The sequence below is a fragment of the Salvia splendens genome, chromosome 20 (genome assembly GCF_004379255.2).
Source record: "Salvia splendens isolate huo1 chromosome 20, SspV2, whole genome shotgun sequence".
NCBI classification, from domain to species: Eukaryota; Viridiplantae; Streptophyta; class Magnoliopsida; order Lamiales; family Lamiaceae; genus Salvia; species Salvia splendens.
The window spans coordinates 7,535,922-7,558,810 of NC_056051.1; the positions used below are offsets into that span (position 1 = coordinate 7,535,922).

The 22,889-nt window shown below is 38.8% G+C and overlaps 4 protein-coding genes across 4 annotated transcripts; 3 read left to right on the forward strand and 1 right to left on the reverse strand.

Moving 5' to 3' along the window:
* Positions 1–5,849: 5,849 nt before the first annotated feature.
* On the forward strand, positions 5,850–10,437 carry LOC121781400 (tRNA nucleotidyltransferase cca2-like). Its single transcript, XM_042179149.1, has 15 exons — positions 5,850–6,170; positions 6,446–6,576; positions 6,872–6,989; positions 7,067–7,119; positions 7,231–7,280; positions 7,552–7,650; positions 7,732–7,841; positions 7,928–8,055; positions 8,673–8,739; positions 8,887–8,970; positions 9,061–9,123; positions 9,205–9,349; positions 9,494–9,661; positions 9,754–9,851; positions 10,123–10,437. Exons 1-15 carry the CDS (start codon positions 5,850–5,852, stop codon positions 10,225–10,227), a joined length of 1,740 nt encoding a protein of 579 aa, XP_042035083.1. The 3' UTR covers positions 10,228–10,437.
* A 3,174-nt stretch (positions 10,438–13,611) lies between these two features.
* LOC121781401 (putative F-box only protein 15) lies at positions 13,612–14,393 on the forward strand. Its single transcript, XM_042179150.1, has 2 exons — positions 13,612–13,785; positions 13,827–14,393. The coding sequence occupies exons 1-2, from the start codon at positions 13,612–13,614 to the stop codon at positions 14,391–14,393; spliced, it is 741 nt and encodes a 246-aa protein (XP_042035084.1).
* Positions 14,394–17,180: 2,787 nt separating this feature from the next.
* On the reverse strand, positions 17,181–18,645 carry LOC121781402. The gene is made up of 2 exons (XM_042179151.1): positions 18,530–18,645; positions 17,181–18,381 (listed from the first exon to the last, which is right to left on the reverse strand). Exons 1-2 carry the CDS (start codon positions 18,643–18,645, stop codon positions 17,181–17,183), a joined length of 1,317 nt encoding a protein of 438 aa, XP_042035085.1.
* A 1,394-nt stretch (positions 18,646–20,039) lies between these two features.
* Positions 20,040–22,711, forward strand: LOC121781403 (protein FAR1-RELATED SEQUENCE 5-like). The gene is made up of 3 exons (XM_042179153.1): positions 20,040–20,187; positions 20,388–21,120; positions 21,238–22,711. Exons 1-3 carry the CDS (start codon positions 20,040–20,042, stop codon positions 22,709–22,711), a joined length of 2,355 nt encoding a protein of 784 aa, XP_042035087.1.
* The last annotated feature ends 178 nt before the right edge of the window (positions 22,712–22,889 follow it).

Here is a 22,889-nt window from a genome sequence, read left to right on the forward strand (position 1 = left end):
CAGGTGTATGGATTTTCTAGGATTCATACCGGAAGCATCCGAGTTGAAGGAAATGGCTTTTAAGCAGACGAGCTTATCGCGCCAATTGAGGATTGAGCTGTCTGATGACCACGAACACTACATATATGCTCAGCGGGCTCGTATCTATTGTCTGCTATTACTTGGTGGTCTGATGATCCCCAACGCCACCGGAAATAAAATTCCGTTCTTCTACCTACACTTTTTCATGGATATAGAACGGTGTTCTACATGTAGTTGGGGTGGGGCGACGCTTGCTTGCTTGTACCACAATTTGTGTGAAGCGGCCGTTGGTAAGAGGACGGATGTAGGGGGAGCCTTAACTCTATTACAACTTTGGGCTTGGGAGAGAATCCCAAATATTAGACCGAGGATGCTAGATCCCGTGCATACAGACTATCTACCATGTGCAAGCGCGTAAGTTGTTCATTAATTGCGTTTTTAAACTTAATGTTCATCAATTTTCGTGTTCTTCGCTCATAATTTAAATTTTTTAGATGGAATGGCCCGGCGTCATATGTAAAAGCACCCGGACATTGTGTTGAAAATTTCCGAGATCAGTTCTCCATGATGCATCCTAATCAGGTACTTCATATATTTATAAAATGTTTTTGGTTTTTTGTTTTTTGTTTTTATGGAAATTATTTTGAAAAATTTGTATCACATGTAGTTTATTTGGAGGCCTTATCTCCACCGGGAGTTGCCAGAAAGTTGTGATGCCGGTCGTCCTATATGGATGTCGATCACAACGCTTATTTGTTGGAATCTGGCTGAGCCACACCTGCCACACCGAGTGTTGCGCCAATTCAGGATTGTCCAACCGTATATCCCGGATCTCCCCCGGTTCCACGGTTCTGATTTTTTGAAACAGGATCGTCGTGGAAAAGCTGGTCGGAATTGGGTTCAATGGCACGCCAATTATATACAGGAGTGGGACAACAGACACTTTACGATATGGACTGATCTGGAGGACAGTACTGAGCCTGTTGCAACGGAAGAATATATGAATTGGTTTCGCCAGATCACTGTGGTGTATTTAACCAAACCCGGCGTGCATGCTGAACAGGGATTCCACGAAACGGCATCTTCTCATAACTTTACGGTACATTATTTATACTTAACTAAACCCTGATTACTTATTTAAATTCATATTATGATATGTACTTAACTTTAAAAAATTGTAGGTGGAGACGCTTCACAATATACGCCACTTTCTAAGTGGCCGAGCTGCGACAGGACATTTCTGTCCGGATATGGAAACCATTTCGAGGATGGTTGAAGAAGGACTGCAGATATCCGGGGAGCCTCAGCTGATGGACTATCCTCCTTCGCAGCGCTCTGCAATGGACGTGGACGTACCCATAAGGCAAAAGGCAAAACGACGAACCAAGCAGAAAACCACCCGCGGAGAGTCGTCATCTCAGTTCGTACACAACTCCGATGACGATTTTGAGGAACCACCTCCGCCGAGCTCTGCACTTCGAGGCCGTCATTCTATTAGCCATACCGGTGGTACCGGAGAAGATATTGGCCTCAGTGATGTCCCCGTTTTTTCTTTGGCGTTTTTAAGTTAGTTTTTTCTTTGCTCGTTTTTTCTACGCCGAAAGCGGACATTCTGAACAAACACGCCAGTCCCGTTGGCGTGTTTCAGCAATAACACGCCATTCACGTTGGCGTTTTAAAGTGAAAAGACGCCAATTAAGTAGGCGTCTCTTTAAACACGCCACTCACATCGGCGTGTCCTATAAAAAACGCTCCTTTTTAATCATTTCATCATTATTCAATATATAAGTACATACAAATATTACCCTATACATTAGTCCAAATCTTGCTAAATACAGAAATCCAATATTACACAATGCATACGTTCAATTGTCTCGCCTTTTCCGCGTAAAAAAGCTACGGATCTCCTTCCCGATTCTGGCGGTTGAGAGTCTAGACGGAGGAGTCTCTCGCACAACGACATTCTCTAAATCAACCCCAAAATATTCGTCTCGCACAGAAGACCGAGGTGGAGAATGTGGGACATCACTGAGACCGATGTGTTCGCCTGTACCACCAGTGTGGCTGACAGAGTGACGACCTCGAACTGCAGATCTTGGTGGAGGTGGAGGCATAAAATCGTGATCGACATCATCAGTGTGACTGACAGAATGATGACCTCGAACTGCATATCTTGGTGGAGGTGGAGGCAAAGAATCGTCAGCGGCATCATCTATCAACTGAGTATCCATCCTTGGTGGAGGTGGATGCATAAAATCGTCAGCGGCATCATCTACCAACTGAGTATCCATCCTTGAATGAGCATTCGGGCAGTTGCGCCTGTCGTGACCTGGTTGACGGCAATGTTTACATCGGCGTCGGGCTCGTGGCTGGTCAGCTTCACGGACATCCATCTGATTAGGAATCCTAGTAGTACGGTATCGACCGCGACTTTTAGGCATTAACTGAGCTCGTGAACATTGCAAAGTCCATTCAGGCACGGCCCAATAATCTTGGTGTCTAGGTGGATTGAACACCGTAGAATATTGGTGTACCCAAACACTTGTGCGGTATACGGGATCAACAAGCGACAGCATGTTGTCGTTTCTAAAACGCGCAACTGCCGCTGCATGTGAACATGGAAGTCTCCACATCTGCCACTTTTGACATTTGCAGTGCGAGTCCAAGTACTTTACCTTCCACTTATTAGCGCCCTTTCCACCAATTCGACGCTTTGTTCGAACCACATAATGCCCTGCAATTGTGTTGGGTGCTCTCACATTATGCAATTGACCTTTTGCATCATTTTTGCACACCTTTTCATGCGCCCACGGGGTAAGTGGTGTGGCACACTGTGTTGATGCAATTGACCGGTCATTGAACCATTCTATTGTCCTCCAGAATATCATATCAATGCAAGCTTTAATTGGGAGTTGTCTTGCGCCTCTCAACACATTGTTGTAAGATTCCACCATATTAGTGGAAACCTCACCCCATCTTTTGTGTTTGTCATACGCCAGATTCCATTTTTCTAACTCCACGGCATCAAGGTACTGCAAAGCCTCGTTGTTGACGTTTCGAAGTAAACGACGTCTGATCTTAAACTTGCGCTTCTTGGTAGCAATACCAATTTTCCAAACAAGTCTTTTGACCATGATACCTTTGTGATTCTGCAAAACATTCTTTCTAACATGTACCAAGCAAAATCTGTGATGACCCACATTGGGTTCTTCTTTCCATATGGGAGAATTCATTGCATCTATGATTCCCACATGCCTATCAGATATGACACATATTTCATGCTTTGCTACATGAAGTCTAATGCGTTCCATAAACCAATTCCAACTTTCTTTGGTTTCCTCATCAACAATGGCATATGCAACAGGCAAACATTTCTTATTAGCATCAAATCCAACGGCAATAAGAATTTTACCTCGACATCGTCCACGTAGATGAGTTCCATCAACCGTTAAAACTGGTTTGCATAGTTGAAAAGCCTCCACAGCTGGTCCAAAAGCCCAGAATACGTACTTGAATACCTTGTTCATACCATTGCTTAATATGTCATCGTGCATCCATTCCACAATTGTGCCAGGATTTTGTCTTTGCACTTCATTCAAATAAGCTGGTAAAACTTTGAACGACCACTCCCATCCACCGTATACAAGCTCAATCGCTGTCCTCCGAGCATACCATGCTTTCTTGTAACTAACTTTGACATGAAATCTATTTTCAATATCCGCCACAATTGCTTTTACCTTGTAGCAAGGATCGTTTTCTATCTGATGGCGAACACTCAACGCTATCATACCCGACGAAAGATTAGCGTGGCCATTATAGTTACGATCCCCCATGCAAGTATGAGCAGTGCTGAACACTCTAATTTGCCAGTGTTCATCATGCTTCCTCAGTGTTGCTCGGCACTCCCACAAACATTTAGGTAAGGACGTATCTTTCGGATTTCCCTGTGGCCACTTACAAACTGCATGCCATCTCTTTCCTTTACTTTCAACAACTGTATATTGTCGGATTTTTTCCAAATGCCAATGAGTCACAGCTGCCTTCAATTCCAACTTCGTTCTAAATTTAGTATGCAAACCGACATTGGTAGGATCCTTTTCACTCCAATAATGCACACTGGGATCATCACGCTCAAAGTTTTTGGGATCAAAACTATCATATGGACCTGGTAAGGTGCGAAAGTAGTTGATTCCAGGCTGTGGGAACTGTGGAACTACTCTTCCTCCAACTGCCCTTCCACCAACTGATGTTTCTCCAACTGCTGTTTCTCCAAGTGGAATGGATGGTCTTGAAGCAACAAATTGTTCATCATCCGACGGATCACCATCTGAGTCTGTACTAACCGTGTCGGAATCTTCAGAATTATAAGGTGATTGTGGATCAAGAAAGTCGGCTTTATCAGGACCTATTATGTCCTCCACCACATCACAATTGTCACGATCCCCTAAATGCACGCCTCCAGCTTCAAAATCTTGTGTTGCAGCTAAATATGGTTCTTCGGCTCTCGTAGACGTACCAACATCAAAATCTTGTGTTGCAGCAAAATATGGTTCTTGGGCTCTCGTTGACGTACCAGCATCATAACTTATGACATGATGACTATGATGTTGAGTAATTGCCGAATACTCAACATATAATTCAATTACACCTCCAATAACCATACTCTCACTAAACATTAGTTGCATGCATACTTCTTCTAGTTGAACACCTATAAACGTGACTCCGGATCCAAAGCATATAGTACGTTTCCATATTATTTGAATATTGTTTTCATATATGCTTATCCCCATCCTTTCACAAATTTTTTCCACAAGGTCATCGTACGAAATTGTTTCATCCAACATAATGAATCCTTTAGCAAAAGGAGGATCATACGAAATAACTGCTCCGGGAATTATCTTTCCACCCCAATATAAATTGACACACCACGTCATACTATCTGCAATAATGTAAAACACAAATAAATATGTATTATTTTTACATTCATCATTATGTAGAGTCGGCCAAAAAATTGACAAAATAATTCTATTAAATACACTACAATATGTATTATCATAACAATCCATAAAATATACTATAACATATAATAGCATAACAATTGGTCAAAATATTTCCATTAAAATATATACTATCATAATAATCCATCAAAATATTAGTGTACCCATAATAATTGGTCAAACTATTATATTAATTACACTACAATATATATTATCACAACAATCAATCAAATATTGGAAGACTAATGTTTAGAAGAATGAGTCTAAAATTTGATAGACTAACCGATTAGAAGGACTAATGGTTGAAAGAATTAGCCAAATTCAAAATATCCACGCTTAAATCCACCACCGGGTCGACCCGAGCGAAAGGTTTTTATGCGTTTGGGAAGGGTTTTCGCGTTTTGGGGAGGGAAAGTGTTTAGGGTCGCGATGTTGGGGGAGATCTGATAAGGATATGGTTCAACAGAAACACGCCGCTCAAATTGGCGTTTTTAAGAATAACACGCCAACCTCAGTGGCGTTTTTATTAGTAAATACGCCTACTGCATTGGCGTTTTATTAATTAAACACGCCAACTACATTGACGTTTTAGCTTAAAACACGCCAATGAAGTTGGCGTTTTTTACCGCCGCTGTATTTGGCGAAAATACACCTCCAATACGACGCGAAGATAAACGCCAATGAGGTTGGCGTTTTTACTAATAGAAACGCCAATGTGGTTGGCGTTTTTCCCATTTGTGGAATAGATAACAAAATGGGTACATTTACGTAATATTTAGTGTAAAGTGCCCCATAAACCCGATTTTCCCAAGACTAATTATTATTCGAATAATGAAACTGCTAAATTCCGCAGCCCTTTTCTCATTCTCCTTAAACCGCTTCAAATTCCCGCCTCTCTCCGCCCAATCCCTGCTCCGGCGCCATAATTCACAGCTCCAGCAGCTGCGTTTTAGTCAATTCCGCGTTAGTCTAAGCTTCTCGAGGAGCGCGGGAGCAGCAACAATGTGCACATCGCCGCCGTCCGTTCACGTGAAGGACCGAATTGATCTGACGCCGAAGGAGAGGGAGATATTCGACCGTCTACTGCAGGTCCTCCGCCACTTCAAACTACAAACCCAGCTCCGCGTCGCCGGCGGTTGGGTTCGCGATAAGGTCTCTCAATCACTCGATTTCAGCATATTGCTAGGGTTGAACACTGTCACAGTTTCTTCGCGTTGGTGAAATATGAGGGAGAGGAATCGATAATTTGTTTTTGTGTAAATATTATTTAGTTAGTCTATGAGCGGATTGATCGTCAGTGAGAAATAAATTGCAGCTGTAATTCTGATAATTTCTATTAAGAATGTGAAAAAGGCCACTTTTGGTTGTTTGTTCGCTTTATGTTTGATTTTATGCTTCAATGAGTATTTTTTTTTGTGATGATGTAGCTCTTGGGGAAAGATTGCTATGATATTGATATTGCATTGGATGATATGCTGGGGCGTGAGTTTTGTGAAAAAGTGAACGAGTACTTGTCGTCTGAAGGCGTAGAGACTCATGGAATTGGTGTGATTCAATGGTACATTTCTCTGTTCATTATCTGGCTAAGTTCTTAACACATTCGCTTAATTTCGATTTTATGTATAAATGGAGTGTCTACATTGACTAGCTTGATAGATAGAAATAATATAGGCTAATCTGCCATTTAAGTTGATTGGATAATTAATTTAGAACTCATTTGTTCATATTATCCTTGGAATACGCAATCGTATGGCTCGAAACCTTTTTCCTTTTCTTTCACATTGAAATCCCCACATGAAAAAGTTTGGTATTGCGCAAGTTAGCCTAATGGTGCATTTCCACGATAATGGCAGCAATCCGGATCAGTCGAAACATTTGGAAACAGCAAGGATGCGTCTTTTTGATGTATGGATCGACTTTGTCAACTTGAGAGCTGAAGACTACAGTGAGAATAGCCGTATCCCAACAATGGTACGTGCTTTATCAATAGGGAGGTGTTTAATATAGTATCAAAGATGAAAATTGTAAGTAAATGGTATTTTTTACAGAGGTTTGGCACTGCTAAAGAGGATGCTTATCGGAGGGATTTAACGATCAATAGGTACTTGTCCAAACACTCCCATTTCGAATGCATCTCATGTGTATTCCTATGATATCTGTATAATGTTTCCCTCTTGATTTTTTTTGGGTTTCCCGACTTGCTATATAACAGCTTGTTCTACAACATCAATACAAGTTCAGTTGAAGATTTTACGGAGAAAGGTAATACTACCAAGTTATGTTTGCCCTTTTTAGTCCGTCCCACTAAAAATGGCTCATTCTAAAAAGGAAACTTTGTTACACAGTCACACAGAAAAGTTACTTGAATCTAGTGTACCATACTATTTTACAGGAAAAACACTATTTTCTTAATATGTGTGCCCAAAAGTTATATTGAGGCGTACGAGTATATTCTTCCGACCTGATATTGTTAGTATGACTTCCATCACTAATGCCTCGTTGATTAAGTGTTTCTTTCATTAACCGTTTGTAGGCATCAAACACTTGAAATCTGGGAAGATTGTAACCCCGTTGCCTCCAAAGCAAACGTTTTTAGATGATCCCCTACGAGTTCTACGAGCTATACGGTTTGGTAGGCCACAGAAAACTTCTTCTCACCTCCTCTTTCGTACATAATCAGCACTTAATATGTTAGGATTTGCCCCGATTTTAGGTGCACGGTTTGGATTCTTGCTCGATGAAGAACTGAAAAAAGCTGCTGCAGATGATGATGTCATAGCTGCCATTGCCGACAAAATTAGCAGAGAGCGAGTTGGCCATGAGGTATACTTTAACATGCATCTTTTATTGCTTATCAGAAGTTCAGAACTAAAGCTCCATTATTGTCTCTCTTCTTTCGCATTACACAGATTGATCTTATGATGTCTGGCAATGAACCTGTGAAGGCGATGCTCCATATATCCGAGCTGCAGCTGTTTTGGGCTGTATTTAGTCTACCACCTAAAGCGGAGCCTCCGACCCCAGAAGGATGCGAGAGGTAATATCCTTAATCACAGCCTTCTAAGTGCTCCACTTTTTGTGTCTAACTCCTATACCCCTTTCATTTTTTTCATATATTAATTTAATACTTCCTCCGTCCCTCAAGAATATGCACTTTTTCCTTTTTAGTCCGTCCCACAAGAATATGCACTTTCTAATTTTGGAAAGTATTTTCTCTCTAATGAGGTGGGACCCATTATCCACTAACAATATTTTATTTACCTTTTCACTCTACCTCTCTCCTACTTCACCAATTTTACATTAAAACCCGTGCCGACCCCAATGTGCATATTCTTTGGGGACGGAGGGAGTACTATGTTTTTTCTTTAATTTCAGTTTTGTTTGGTTGAATTTTGTACTTATTATCAAGGGTTATTTTTAGGATTTAATGCCACTTCTATTATTATAAAAATAGATTATTAGGATTGATAAATTAAAAAATAGAGTACATTATTATTGTATATATTCCAACTTTTGTCAAATAATTATGATTGATTATATCGTAATAAAATTAAAATTATTAATTTTTTGGTGGGACATTTTACATATTATTCATTTACAGTATTATTTATTATCCCTTGGAGTTGTATTTATCGGTTTATGTTATATGACTAGGCTTTGTGTTGCTTACATGGATTCGGCGTGGAGGCTTTTGCAATTAATCGGGACCTCTTCGATCGTTGTGAGTATTCAATTTATAAGAAGATGAATTTACATTATTGTTAAAATTTGTTGGAACTGCTAAGCTTCTAAGAAGCGAGGGATGATAGTCAAACAATTAATTATTTTTCCTTTATGTATTTGATGTCTTTTTTTTTTAATGTTTTAGGACAACCAGTTGCGGCTGTGCTTATATGCTGCATTGCTTCTGCCATTGAGAAAGTCTGTTTACGAGGAAAAGAAAGGGAAGAAGGTAAAATAAGTTAAACTCGTGTGTGTATAACTCAGTTTCTTAATTGGGTTGGGTGCTGTATTTCTAATAATTTTTCCATCTTTTAAACAGATTCCGGTTGTTAGCTACATTTTTCGCAGTTCTCTCAAGCTGAAGGCTAGTGATGCGGAAACGGTATGGTGTTATTTTCTCTAATTATTTTGAATCACTTAAAAGATTTTTAACATTACATGAATCGCAATTGTCTCGGTGCAGGTTTTTAGCATGCATCTCGCAGCAGAAAATTTCTTGTCCTTGATCCCTTTGATCATATCTGATGAGAATTTACAAACACTTGAAGGAAACGAGAAAAGAATTACTATCGACGTTCCACTCCCATCAAAACGCAGGATATTGACCGGTGAGATGATCTCTCATTTTCAAGCCTCATTCTTTGTCATTCTTTATATTTATCCATGGTGCATGTTTTTGAAATAATTCAAATGAAGAGATAAACATCTAATTATGTGGATTTCAATCACATGATCAAATTTATGATGCTTAGGGTTGCTACTTCGCGAGATCAAGGAATTTTGGCGTCCTTCTCTGGTGCTTGCGTTGCTCTTACACCCCCAAGATATCGGTTTGAGTGAAAATTCTTCAAACAAGGATGCAGAATTGAACGATAGAATGGCACTATATAGCAGGGTAGAGAATGCAATTCTTGACATGGGTAAATTCTTTTCTTCTAAACTATTTTATCCATTCGTAGACAAATTTTCGTCCCTTCAAATTATTTTGAAATTTTTGCATCTTTCGATGCAGGACTCGACAAAGTTTGGGAGCTGAAGCCACTAGTGGATGGTAAACGAATCATGGATATATTGCAGATAAAATCGGGAGGGCCTATCATTAAAGAATGGGTAAAACGCTCTGTCGTTTGATATGTTTAAACTACAAACTGTGAAACATGGTGAATTCGCTATGGAAAATGAGAGAATCCAAGAAAATGGAGTTTTCGTCCCCTAATGAGTTATTGAACCCAAGACCACAAATTATCGAAGATACTCTTTTTCACGATCTAAGGACTGAAAATGTTTCCTAGTTTAGTTTAAAATTGGTTTTTATTTAATCCAATTCCTTGTGGTGTATTATGCAAGCTAATGACTTTTTTCCATGTCCCCTTCTCGTCAGCAACAAAAACTGCTCCAGTGGCAGCTCGCACATCCCTCTGGATCTACAGAAGAATGTGTGGATTGGATGAAGGATGCCCAATCGAAGCGTGCAAGAACAGAGTAACTCGTTATGCTATTTCCTTTAGTTGAAAGCATTTTTTTTAAATGGAGCAGATGGAATTAGAGTTTTGTATAGAAGGTTGGCCGAAGAAGACAGTAACTAACTGTTTCAGACAAATTATCAATATTACAAATCTAGATTAGACCTATGAAACAGAGGAATTTTGGAAGTGACATTTTATTTCCATTCTTGATGGAAATTGGAAATTGAGTACTATGTGGAGATGATCTGAGAAATTGTGGTATTGATGCAAGTTTTTCTCTTCTGAATTTGATAGATTCAGAGGTTGACAATAAGCTTTTCCAAAAATTGACTGTGTCCCTCCGTTAGAGGGGTCATTATGTATGCGATCGAGTAAATAGTTCAACAAATAAATGGATCGTATGACTTGGAGGAAACCTAAAAGAGTAAATAGTTCAACAAATAAATGGATCGTATGACTTGAAGGAAAACTAAAAAATAAAGTATGACATTAACCTTGGAATGGAACTGAGGGAGTCATTCTTAAAGGTAGTGTCATAATTGACTTGAACTGCCTTTGGCTTTAGAGCATGCGCAGCGGTGGCGTCCGTCGCCACCGCCGTCCGCGCCGCTGGCACGGACGCCATCCGCCGCCGCTGCGCTCGCGCCGCTGGCACGGCGCAGCTCGATGTATCGAGCACGTCCGTGCCAGCGGACGCACACGTGGCGCGCTCCCATTCGTCAACGGCTCGACCGTTGCATTTAAACATTTTTATATTTTTTTAAAAAAAAATCGGTTTTTTATTAAAAAACCGATAAAAAATAAAAAAAAAAATTTCACTTCCCCAAAATAATATATCCGTTTATAACCGTTTTTTACACCTTTTTAAAAAAAAATTTCATTTTTTTTACCCCAAAAATACACACTTTCATCTATAAATACCCCCAATTTCACCCCAAAAATTCACATCAAACTACACAACTCTCATCATCATTCTCCAATATCCATTCTCTCATATCCATTTTCATCTTCATTCTCTCATACCCTACAACATCACTATGTCCGGCCAAGACGATAACCCTTCGGGCTCCCACGGTTGGAACCCCGAATGGTTCGGTTCACAACCGTTTCCTAGTCCGGAAACGGAATATTCGACCCCTCTTCAAACCCAAGATTCGGCCGCTCCGGGTGGCTACCGTCCGTACCTAGTCCCGGAATGTCGGGAGCGGCCGAAGCGAGGTCGACATCATCACCGCCGCGCTGAGCACCTACCAATCCATGAACGGTAAGTCGTTCAAATATCTTAACGTTTGGCAGGAGACGCGGACGCACCCGAAGTATAAGGGAGGCATAACATCCTCCTCTAGCGGCTCCTCCAAACGATCAAGGTCGGTAGCCCTATCCGACTCCGGCTCGGAAGAAGTGGCTAGCCAACTCGCCGGAGCTAACTTGGGTAGCCCCGACGCCGGATCGAGCGGTTCCCAACGCCGCCCCCAAGGAAGGAAGAAGGCGGCGGCCAACCGTCGTCGCGGCTCGACTCCCGAAGCCACTCCTGAAGCCGCTCCCGCTCCCTATGTGCCACCTCCACCCCCGAACAACTCGCTGTGGATGCTCTTAAGCCAACTCAATATGGTCGATAGGTCATCTATGACCCCCACGCAACTTGAAACACACGAGACCATGATAAAAGGTCTCCAAAAACAATTGGGGTTGATCCCGCCGGATGCGTAGTCTTATTAGGAGTTTAATTATGTAATTTTTAATTTTAAGGAGTTTAATTATGTAATTTTTAATTTTTAGGATTTTAATTATGTATTTTTTAATTTTATTTGTAATTTGTAATATTTATTATGGTTTTTAAATGGATTTTAATATTATGGAAATGTTATTGTTTAATTGAATTTTATATTAATTGTACTCGTCCTTGCGGAAGAGCACAGTTGTGGGTGTTGTGCTCTTGCCAGAGAGCAGGCATGAATAGTACCGCCCGGGCCCACAACCGTGCTCAGTTGTGGGTGTTGTGCTCGTCCTTGCGGAAGAGCACAGTTGTGGGTGTTGTGCTCTTGCCAGAGAGCAGGCATGAATAGTACCGCCCGGGCCCACAACCGTGCCGCTGGCAAGAGCACGGTTGTGGATGCTCTTAGGCATTCACTTAACAACTAGGTTAACACACACATGTTGAAAGATGTCTTTGGTACATTTGGCGTCAAATATTAACTATGCTACCACTTGGCAAATAAAGATAAATCTTAGGTACATTATGGTGGACTCGAACCTATAACTTTTAGTGAATATTATTTGAAATTAATAACAAAATAATCTTTTCTCTAAAACAAATACACGAATAAAGAAAATTGTATTGTTTATTTAAAAAAACATCAACAATATATTATATATATACAATCAAATATTTTTGTCGTAGAAAAGCAGTGCACAAATCCAAACTTTATGATTTTTTCAATTGGTTTTTAAAATTTTAGAATGGCCTTGTGAAATGGTTTCACTTTCATATAAAATTTTGTAACAGGTAAAAGTATATTCATCATATTTTTGTAAAAATGGCATACTGCAGATTCCTTCTCTCCTTTTCTTTACATTGAGTTTAAAGAGAGAGAGAGATATTGTTGGCATGAAATAGTCATCGAGATAATAAGGTTTTATCATGGGAGTGAATTCATTTTTCTTATGCTATCATTTTCACATTAAGACATATCATCGAACACGTAATGTCCTTCCAAGCAACCTGATAAAAATGGTTAAAAGTCCAAGTACCTATTTTAATTATATCATTCCAAATGGAATACTCAACATTTTTTGTCAAATGGCACAATTGAATTTACTTTTCTTGCTTTTCTTCATCTCCAATCACACTTTCATAAAATTTCCAGCTCGAGAAGTTCTGCTTTTCAAGAATATTTCTCTCAGGTGTTATTTACAAGCTTCCAAAAATCGGGGGATGCCGCTGTTTAAAATTTATTGCATATAATTGGATGTAAATCAGGAAATGACTGCTTTTCCATCAAGATTATATTTTCCGATTATCGCTTTATATGTCAAATTCGGAATTGTATTGATTTATCCATTTAAAATCATTTCTCCTGTTCACAGCAAAGGGAAAATGTTGAATCTTGATACTGTTCTCCCACTAAAATCCAAAATTCTTGATGGATATCTCATGATGATTCTTGATTCGGTTGTTTGTTTTTGAGAAAAGGTTATTTTTGTGATTAATTTGAATAAAATTCACCAAAATGGTCAATTGCTATTGTCATTACATAGAGACAGAGTTTAGGACAATGGTAAAAGCATATACTTATATTTTCTTGTCCAAGCACCAACAAGAAACTCTGTTTCCATCACCTCTATCTATACATGTGTTGTTTGATACTTCAAAGCATTACTCACAGCCTTGAACTCGACAATGGATGCTGACACGGGGCGCCGGGCGGCTCCCCAGGCCGCGCCTACGAGGCGCCACGTGGAGAGAAGCCTTAGCCCGGAAGCAAAGCCGCCTCGTGGCTGAGTTTCTCTGGAGAAACTCTTCCTCGAAGCAGGCTGATGCTCGAGGAGAGACCGCGTCTCGGGATACGAACAAAGAGGTTGAGATTCAAGCAATATTTCACATGATTTGCTCAACCAGATTTTCGTGTTGCTCCCTGCTGAATCCCTCTTTAGGCTGCAGTTTGTGTGCAAGCAGTGGTTTGGTCTGATCAATAGCTCGATTTTTGTGTCGAGTCATGCTGAAAAGTCGGAGACGGTCTTGATATCTCAGCAGATGGCCTTTTGGCCGAGAGGGTGTGCAGGGAAGCCAAAGGCCTACTTCCATTTCTTGAGTTTGGATGGTTTGAGGAGTAGTTTTGTAGAGTCGAGTGTGGATGATTTAGTTAGCGTTCGAGCAAGCTATGATGGCGTGATTCTCGGATTTAATTCGAGGAGGAAGAGATTGGTGCTCATGAATCCTATAACCGGGAAGTATGTTGATCTTCCATTAGGTGTTTCATGTCATCACCTATGTGAATCATTTAGTATAGCCTTTTGTAGTGAGGCGAAAACGTACAAAGTCGTGCACTTGTTCCGTGAGGTGTTGGGGGGTGTTGGTTGTGAGATCTTGAGCGTTGAGACAAGGGAATGGAGGAGCATCGAGGAGCCACTTGAATTGGTTCGGATTAGGCAAAACCTGGTGTCTGTGGGGGGATCACTGCACTGACTAGGAGCTAGGCGGGGGCGTGATTGCTTCGTTTCCTTGGATGTGTGTGATGAGAAGTTTGTCACCAAGCAATTGCCCGTGAAGAGGGCGTGGGGAGATAGGCTGGTTGAGATCGCGGGGGGGTCTTGGATTTGTGAGCCGTGCAGAGGTTAATGCGTTGGAAGTGTGGGTTCTGAGTGAGTTGGGAGGGGGATGTTGGATGAAGAGATGTAGGATCGATTTGAGGGTGGATTTTGTCCACTGCGTCCCGGTTTGTAGCCGGAGAGACGGGAAGGAGATGGTGCTCGAGTGCGTGAAAGGTCGGTTGTGTGTTTACGACTTTGGTAGGGAAGAAATGAGGCTCATGAGTTCGAGTTCGGGATCATCGGATGGTGGTGGTGGTGGTGAGCCATGGTTTGGGAAGATAATTAGGCTTTATTTACCTCATTGGAATACTCTTGTATCATGTGGTGATCAAAGTGTGATCACATAATTGTTAAAATATGTATCCTGAGAGGTGTCAAAATGATTTTACTTTCTCAATTTTTTGTTAGTTAAATTATTTTTCTATTTTAATAAGTTTTAAGATAATTCAGTTATTTTCATGTTTGATAAAAAAAGTTTCGTGATAAAAAGAAGTGAATTAAATAACAAGAAACGAAAGGTGTATAACAGAAGTAAAAATTAAATGATTTTTATAAATTGACCTAATAATAAAGTGGTTAATGTATAAGACCAAAGATCTAAGTTTTAAGTCAAAAAGAAATTTCATAGATAAAACAATTTACTAACTAAAAGAAAAAAGTAAAATTAAGTTTTTAAATAATTTCAGAGCATCCACTACGAGTCGCGCCGGCGTCCGTCGCCCGACGCGTTGCAGCTCGCCGTCCCGTCCCGTGCCCCGTCCCGCGTCTCGTGTCGCCGAGACAAGCGACGGGCCGTCTCGCCACGGGCATAGGCGACGTGGCGCGACCCGGCGTCATGCGTGACGCCCACTCGCCGGCCCGCGAGTGGGCGTCGTCACGTGCTGACGCAATAAATATTTTTTTTACAAAATTCGAATTTAAAAAAAATAAAAATAAATGGAAAAAAATTAAATTTTTTAAATTATGTTGTGTGTTTAATTAATAAAGTGTGTTTTTTAATAAAGTGTGTTTGTTTTAATTGAATTGGGTTGGAAAAAAAATAAAAAATGAAATTGAATGAATAGTAATTTAAGGGACGGAGCGTTGCAGGTTCCGTGCCTTAGTTAAGGGATGGAGGAATAAAGTACAGTGAGACCCTCAAATAGTAGTTTAAGGGACGGTTAAGGGACGGTGGGAGGACAACGTAGTGGATGCTCGGAAGGGAGTACTACTTAGTCATGTTATTCGTTCTTTTATAATTCTAAAAACAAAGCACTCAAGTTGTGAATTACTCCTACTTATTTATTTTGTTATGAGTCACGACCATAAATAAAATGAGTCACGACCATAAACGCTCTTAATTATCTCATTTTAAGTGGAACTTTCTTTGACGAAATTTTATACTATAATTTATTTTGTGAATTGAATAGAGACCAGTAAGACATTGTAAAAAGAAAAAGCAAATGTATCACAGTGAGATAAATGAAAGACTATAGCAATTTTGTTCAATAATAATTGCATATTTTTTTATATAATTCATATCATCTAAATTGTACTCCACTTCACTTCGTCCACAATTATTTGTCACGTAATTCTATTTTTGGTATATAGAGCATCTCTAACAGTAATACAAAACTTAAAGTGCAGTAGAAAAATATCTTAAACATCATTGCAAAACCAATTCTATTATAGATTTTTTAAGAAAAAATACATATCTTTAAGTTTATAGAGTACTAAAATTATAGCAAAAATACTTTTCATATTTTGATTTATTGCATTCAAGTCTAAAACCATTTTATTTACCAAGAGCAGACGCAGACGTCTTGTGAAAGAAGAAGAAGATAACAAATTAAAACCTAAATAATTCTATTAATATTATTAGTTATTGATTAGTTGGCTTGCCTATATGTTATACACACATTTTTTTTAAAAAAATTGAGTGCTAAAGCAAAGACTAAAAATCTAAAATATGATTAAGATACAAATAAAAAGATACTGAACCTAATCAAAATAAACAGATGCATAAAAAATACGTCACCTAGTTAAAATATGATTAAGATGATACAATAAACTAAAAAGTTACATAATAAGACAAATACGTAGAAACAAATTGAAAGATTAAAATTACACATTTTTCTAATTATGTACTCCATCTATTCCATAGTAATAGAGTTATTTTACCATTTTGGTACGTTTCATCGTAATAGAGTCATTTCATTTTTTTAGTAAAAGTCAACACATTTCTCCACACCTACTTTACTCCATCTTACTTTTTTTTCTCTTCATCTATGTACCTTTTTCATTTTCCACTTATTCTTCCTTTACTTACTCACCCACCTAACACAATTTTTCTTAATCTCCGTGTCAAAAAGAAACGCCCCCATTACTATGGAACGGAGAAAGTAATATTTATTTAATAAATAATAAATTTTATATATAGTCACATTAATTAATAAGTTATACTCCATCCGTCCCATCACAAGTGATCGATTTTTCATTTTGAGTTGTCGCACTGCAAGTGATCAATTTCTTTTTTAGCTAAAAACAAAACTTCAACCCAGTGACGAAGCCAGAATTTTATGGATGGGGGTACAAATACAAAATTCAAATAATAAAATGAAACATAAATAATATTACATAATATAAATATAATGTTATAAACACTTAGTTCCATACAATGATATTATAACACTCCTCTTCTACTTTTCATCTTTTGAAACCGCTGCATAATAGCTTCATTAGTTACATTAACAAACGCATCCTTCTCAATATAAGGAACTAAGCAATCATTCAATGGCTGGTCTCTCATACGATTCCGTAGAGAAGTCTTAACTAGCTTCATTGCTGAAAAAGCTCTTTCTACTGAAGCAGTGGCAACGGTTAAGAGCAATGACAATTTAATTAACAAATAAACCAACGGAAAATTCTCATGTTTCCTTGTAGAAACCATATTCTGAGCAAGACCTGCAATTCCCGATACTTTTGAAAACTTTTTATCTGTGCGCACATCAAAAATAAAGTTATCAAACTGACTTTCAAGCTCATACAAAGTAACTTCAGAAAATTCAGATGGATAATACTTGGCAAGGCGAAGCAGCTTCTCTGAATCAAATGCAGAAAATGAGTCTCTAGAATAAAAACATGTCATACACAGAAGTAAATCTGTGTTGACTTCATTAAAACGGTGATTCAACTCTTGAGCTTGCATATCAATGACTGAACAAAACAACTCAACTCGATAATGGTGGAGATTTTTTATTTTCTCAATTTTACGCCTTCCTCTTCCTCTAACTACACACTCATCTTCCATATCAAGCACATCAATCTTATTTGTTCTACAAAACTTTGTAACTTCAGTAAGCAAAACCTCCCAACCTTTTTCCCTCATTACTTGTAAACGTGTTTTTGCTACTTTGACAAGATTCATAGCATTAACAATGTCTTGATCCTTCTTTTGTAGAACTTGAGAGAGATCATGTGTAATTCCCAAGAGTTTCCTCATAAGATGCAACACAAAGATAAACTCAAAATGATTTAGAATTTCTTGCACATCCAAAGCTTCAGTCGTATGTGCATCCTCATAACCATTCTCCCCAACATACTCAAGAACATCATTAATAGAAGAAAATAAATGCATCAAGTTGATGAGAGTACCATAATGCGAACTCCAACGAGTATCTCCGAGTCGTGTCAATGACTTCTCTTGATTTAATCCTCTTCCGGTATTAATTTCATCACTTGCAATCCCTTCAACAACCTTCGCTCTTTGACTCTCTCGTAGCACATCTTTGCGCTTACATGAACTTCCAACAATATTACACAAACGGGTGACAGAATTAAAAAAAGACCCAATACTTGTATGTTTTTTATTGTTGCTGTTGAAGCTGATGTGCAAAACAATACACATAATAAGCACTAGGATTTCTCTTGAGAATCAAACTTTCCAACCCATTGAATTCTCCTCTCATGTTGCTTGCACCATCATATCATTGACCTCTCAAACTTGATACACTTAAACCATGAGTCGATAACAAAGAATCAAGTGCCTTCTCAAGTGTGGTTGCAACCGTATCACTAACATGCACAATACCAAGAAGACGTTCATTGAGACATCCATTCTTATCCACATATTGTATCGCAACACCCATTTGTTCTTTGACGGACACATCTCGGCACTCATCGACTAATATGGAGAAAGAGTTGTCTCCTATATCATCATATCATCTACAATAAGTTTTGTTGTCTCAACAGAAGCTGCATTAATGATGTCTTTCTGAATATCCGATGATGTCAGTTTGAGGTTTGCAGGAGCATTTTCCAGTACAACATTATCTATCTCTTCACTGCAAGAAGCAACAACTTTCAAAAGCTTAAGAAAGTTACCTTGATTCAAGGATTCATCGTACTCATCATTTCCTATTAAGGGCAATCCTTGCTTGATAAGATAGCGAAGACACAAAACAGTTGTACCTTGATTCATCAAATCTCGACATGCTAATCTACACTTATTATGATCACTTGTATGATCCCCGACATGATCTCTCAACCTTTCTTTCTTGGGCCAGGCTGTAAATCCTCCAGATACAAAAGCGTCATGTCCATTTCCATGGAGTCTAGAGAAGAGATAACAATATAAACAATATGTTGCATCCTTTGTAATACTATACTCCAACCAATCTTTGAATTCATCAAACCAATGCGCGACAAATTTACGTTGTAGCTTTCCATCAGTTCTTGGAGGAAAATCATGTTCGCGCGGTTGACATGGACCTTTAAGTAAGTAAGCTCTACGCACCCGTTCTATTGAGTTTCACAAATATCTCATTATATCAGGTCGTTTCCCTGGATCACTTGGAATATTTTCTGGATCAGCTTCAAGTTTATCTTCATTCAATGACTCTTGAGGTTGAAGAAGTGTAGGTCCATTAACTAATGAAGATGAAGCAGCAACACTAGGAGAAAGTTTCTTAAAATATCGATCCATTTTCAATTTTTAACAAATACCTGCATTCAAAATTTGAAACAAAGTTCCTTAACAATTAAATGCATAAATCATGACACATTATACTGTGTCCATTTGTCATTATATATGAATATATGCTATATTTCATTTGTTTATACAATTATACACCACATATACATTACATTATATATATATATATATATATATATATAGGAGGATGATCAATCCCAAACCCCTTTTATTCCTTAAGCGCAGGCCTAATATAGACCTTCGGATTTAGTGATCCTACGGTCAAACAATTACCATAAAATAATAATTAAATAACTGATATCTTGTGTGTTATTTTCGTAGAAGGTTAGTTTAGACTTTGTAATCATTTGCATGCTATTATGATGAGAGATTATTATGGAAACTGCATATCACGTTAATTGCAATCAATTCATTCAACACTAATTACTTTGATGTTCATAATCTTTTATGAACAAGACCACAAATATCCCACACGATTAGCTTTTCAGAAAAAGATTCGTCTTCTCCATGGCAGCGTCGGCACAATTGAATCCAATCGATCTAGTCGAGATGCCAATCAATCAGACACCCATGTCAGACGTTGCACCTATACAAGACTATCCTGTCGAGATGCCAATCAATCATACACCGTCATCTCCGGAAGACATATCCTTCGATGCTTCATCACCCATAACTGACGACATAGTTGAGTCTGAAGGTAACTTGTTAACTCGACAAACATGGTTTTAGTGTCTCTCTGACTGAACTTTTTATAAATTATGTGTAAACCAATTTATGAAAAGTTTTCATTTGGCTAAAATGATGTTACATCTCTATATTAATGATATTAATATGTACGTCTGATGCAGTAGTTTTAGGAGATTGACAATGTTGTGATTGGGTACCTATATATTACAGGAACACACACGCCAGTTTGCTCTGACGAAATTAAACCATTTATTGGCCAAAGATTTCTCAAATTGGAAGACGCTACTGAGTTTTACAACAATTATGCTCGATTTGGTGGATTTGATTCACGTAGAAACGGTTCTAAAAAGTCAGGTGATGTGTTCACTTGGCTTTATATGGTATGCTCGAGAGAAGGCGAAAGGAAAATTAATGAGGAAGGTTTCACTCCAAAACGCAAACGGTCTACGAAGAAGTGCAGTTGTCCGGCAAGGATTTCCTTCAAATTTGCTGGTTCGTTGGGTTATGTTGTTAATGATTTCGTAGAAGGACATAACCATGAGATGGTTCAAGCTGAACATAAGCACTTCATGAGGTTGAATCGTTCGTTGGATTTAGTGCATCAAAAATTTATAATTGATTGTGCCAATGCAAATATTGGGCCTACACTTAGTTATAGATTATTGAAGGAGCTGCTCGGTGGATACGAATCAGTTGGATGTACTGTTGGTGAAGTTAGGAATTTCACGCGTGATGTCAGAAGGTATGCCGACGGATTTGATGTTCAAATGTTACTAAATGAAATGCAGAAAAAGAAAGATAATTGTGAGGGATTTACGTTTGAATACGAAAAAGATTCTGGAGAAAGACTCACGCGACTATTTTGGTGTGATGCTTATTCGAAGATGAGTTATCACATGTTTGGTGATATCGTCGCTTTTGATACAACATATTCGACTAACAGGTAATTTTTCTAAACATTTTTATCAATGATTCTGTTCTTATAGGAGTAATGATTGCAACTTTCTAATGTAATGACGTTTTGGATATCTTAGTAATGATGTCTTAATTTCCATTGCAGGTATCGCATGATTTTTGCACCGTTCACAGGCAAGGATAACCATGGCAAGCCTATCACATTTGCAGCTGCTTTGTTAGCAAATGAAGGTACTGAATCGTTCTCTTGGGTGTTCGAGCAATTTGTTAAATGTATGGGTTCAGCTCCTAAGCTCATCATAACCGATCAAGATCCAGCCATGAGAGGTGCTATTGAGCAGGTAATGTCAAATACTAGACACAGGTGGTGTATGTGGCACATTATGGTTAAGCTTGCTGATAAAGTGGGTAAGGATCTTAGAGCTGATGAACGGTTTAAGAAGGAATTAAATTCTTGTGTTTGGTCAGAGTTGATAGAACCTCACGAGTTTGAAGCTGCGTGGAATGAAGTCATGAACAAATATGGGTTGACGGGTGTAGGTTGGTTTAGAAAAATGTTTGCAACAAGAAAAATGTGGGTCCCTGCTTACTTTAGGGACTTCCCAATTAGTTCATTGATAAAAACAACTTCCGTTTCAGAATCACAGAATATGTTTTTCAAAAGATACGGCAATTCTACAGCGAATCTTGTTCAGTTCATCATGAATTTCAATCATGCATTGGATGCCCAAAGAAACAATAGTGCGAAGCATGATTACTTGGACTCGACAACCATCCCCATTTTGAAGACGAAGTTGTTATTTGAGAAACATGCTTCGACCATCTTCACTGAGAATGCTTTCAAATCAATTCAAGAGGAGATGGCTGACGCATCCTCTAACTGTGGTATGAAAGGGATGTCCACGGAGGACGATATTCAGTACTACGAGGTTGATGATCTATATGAGAAGACATGGACTGTCACATTCTGTGCAGATGACGATTCATACCAATGCAGCTGTAAATTGTTTGAGAGGATTGGAAAGATATGTAGTCACATATTTTTCATACTTAAAAACAACCACGTGAAGCTGATCCCTGACACCTTATTTGGAGGTCGATGGTTGAAGACACCACTAATGAAGGCTACACATGGTGTTTTATCTAAGGAGGACATGACATACGCATTTGCAGATGAGAAGAAAATGGCGATAAAGAAGTTGTATTCTTCCTTTTTTGAGTTGGTGCAAGCCGTGGAAAGCGACATTGAAAAAATTCATGCTGCCACTGCCCTCATTGATGATGCCAAAAAAGGTTTGTTCAGTGGAGATGTCGTAATGTCGGCCTTTGACAAGAAGAAGATGATTGAGAGCTTTTATGGCTGTGAGAAGCCGGAAGAAGTCGACGTTCATCCTCCTGAATATGTGAATACAAAAGGTTGCGGCAGTACTGCTGCAGCTAGGTTGATTTCAAAGAAGGAGAAAGCCATTCAGCTGTCAAAAAAACCTCAACGTCGTTGCGCAAAGTGCAAAGAGATGGGGCACCATGACTCGCGGAACTGCACCAGAGTCAAAGAAAAAGAAAAGGAGCTGCGCCAGAGTCAAAGAAAAGAAAAACGTCGTAGAAAGTCTCAAAGTTAAGAACAGTAATTGTTCATTTGTTCATTTCTGTTCTTTTTGTTTTCATGCAGTCTTGTGATGAACTTCGGATTTTTCATTAATAATGACAATTTTTTAAAATATTTTCATATTATGAACCAAGGTACAGTCACTGATGATATAACACCTAGTTTCTAATGCAGAAATTAAGTCTACCATA

Coding starts and splice junctions, on each gene's coding strand:
- LOC121781401 (XM_042179150.1), top strand. CDS start 13,612: ATGCTGACACGGGGCGCCGGGCGGCTCCCCAGGCCGCGCCTACGAGGC. Junction 13,786..13,826: donor CTCGGGATACGAACAAAGAG/GTTGAGATTCAA, acceptor TTGCTCAACCAG/ATTTTCGTGTTGCTCCCTGC.
- LOC121781403 (XM_042179153.1), top strand. CDS start 20,040: ATGCCAATCAATCAGACACCCATGTCAGACGTTGCACCTATACAAGAC. Junction 20,188..20,387: donor CGACATAGTTGAGTCTGAAG/GTAACTTGTTAA, acceptor TATATATTACAG/GAACACACACGCCAGTTTGC. Junction 21,121..21,237: donor ACAACATATTCGACTAACAG/GTAATTTTTCTA, acceptor TTTCCATTGCAG/GTATCGCATGATTTTTGCAC.
- LOC121781402 (XM_042179151.1), bottom strand. CDS start 18,645: ATGGGTGTTGCGATACAATATGTGGATAAGAATGGATGTCTCAATGAA. Junction 18,382..18,529: donor GAGAAGGCACTTGATTCTTT/GTTATCGACTCA, acceptor TTTGCACATCAG/CTTCAACAGCAACAATAAAA.
- LOC121781400 (XM_042179149.1), top strand. CDS start 5,850: ATGAAACTGCTAAATTCCGCAGCCCTTTTCTCATTCTCCTTAAACCGC. Junction 6,171..6,445: donor GCGGTTGGGTTCGCGATAAG/GTCTCTCAATCA, acceptor GTGATGATGTAG/CTCTTGGGGAAAGATTGCTA. Junction 7,842..7,927: donor GAGAGCGAGTTGGCCATGAG/GTATACTTTAAC, acceptor CGCATTACACAG/ATTGATCTTATGATGTCTGG.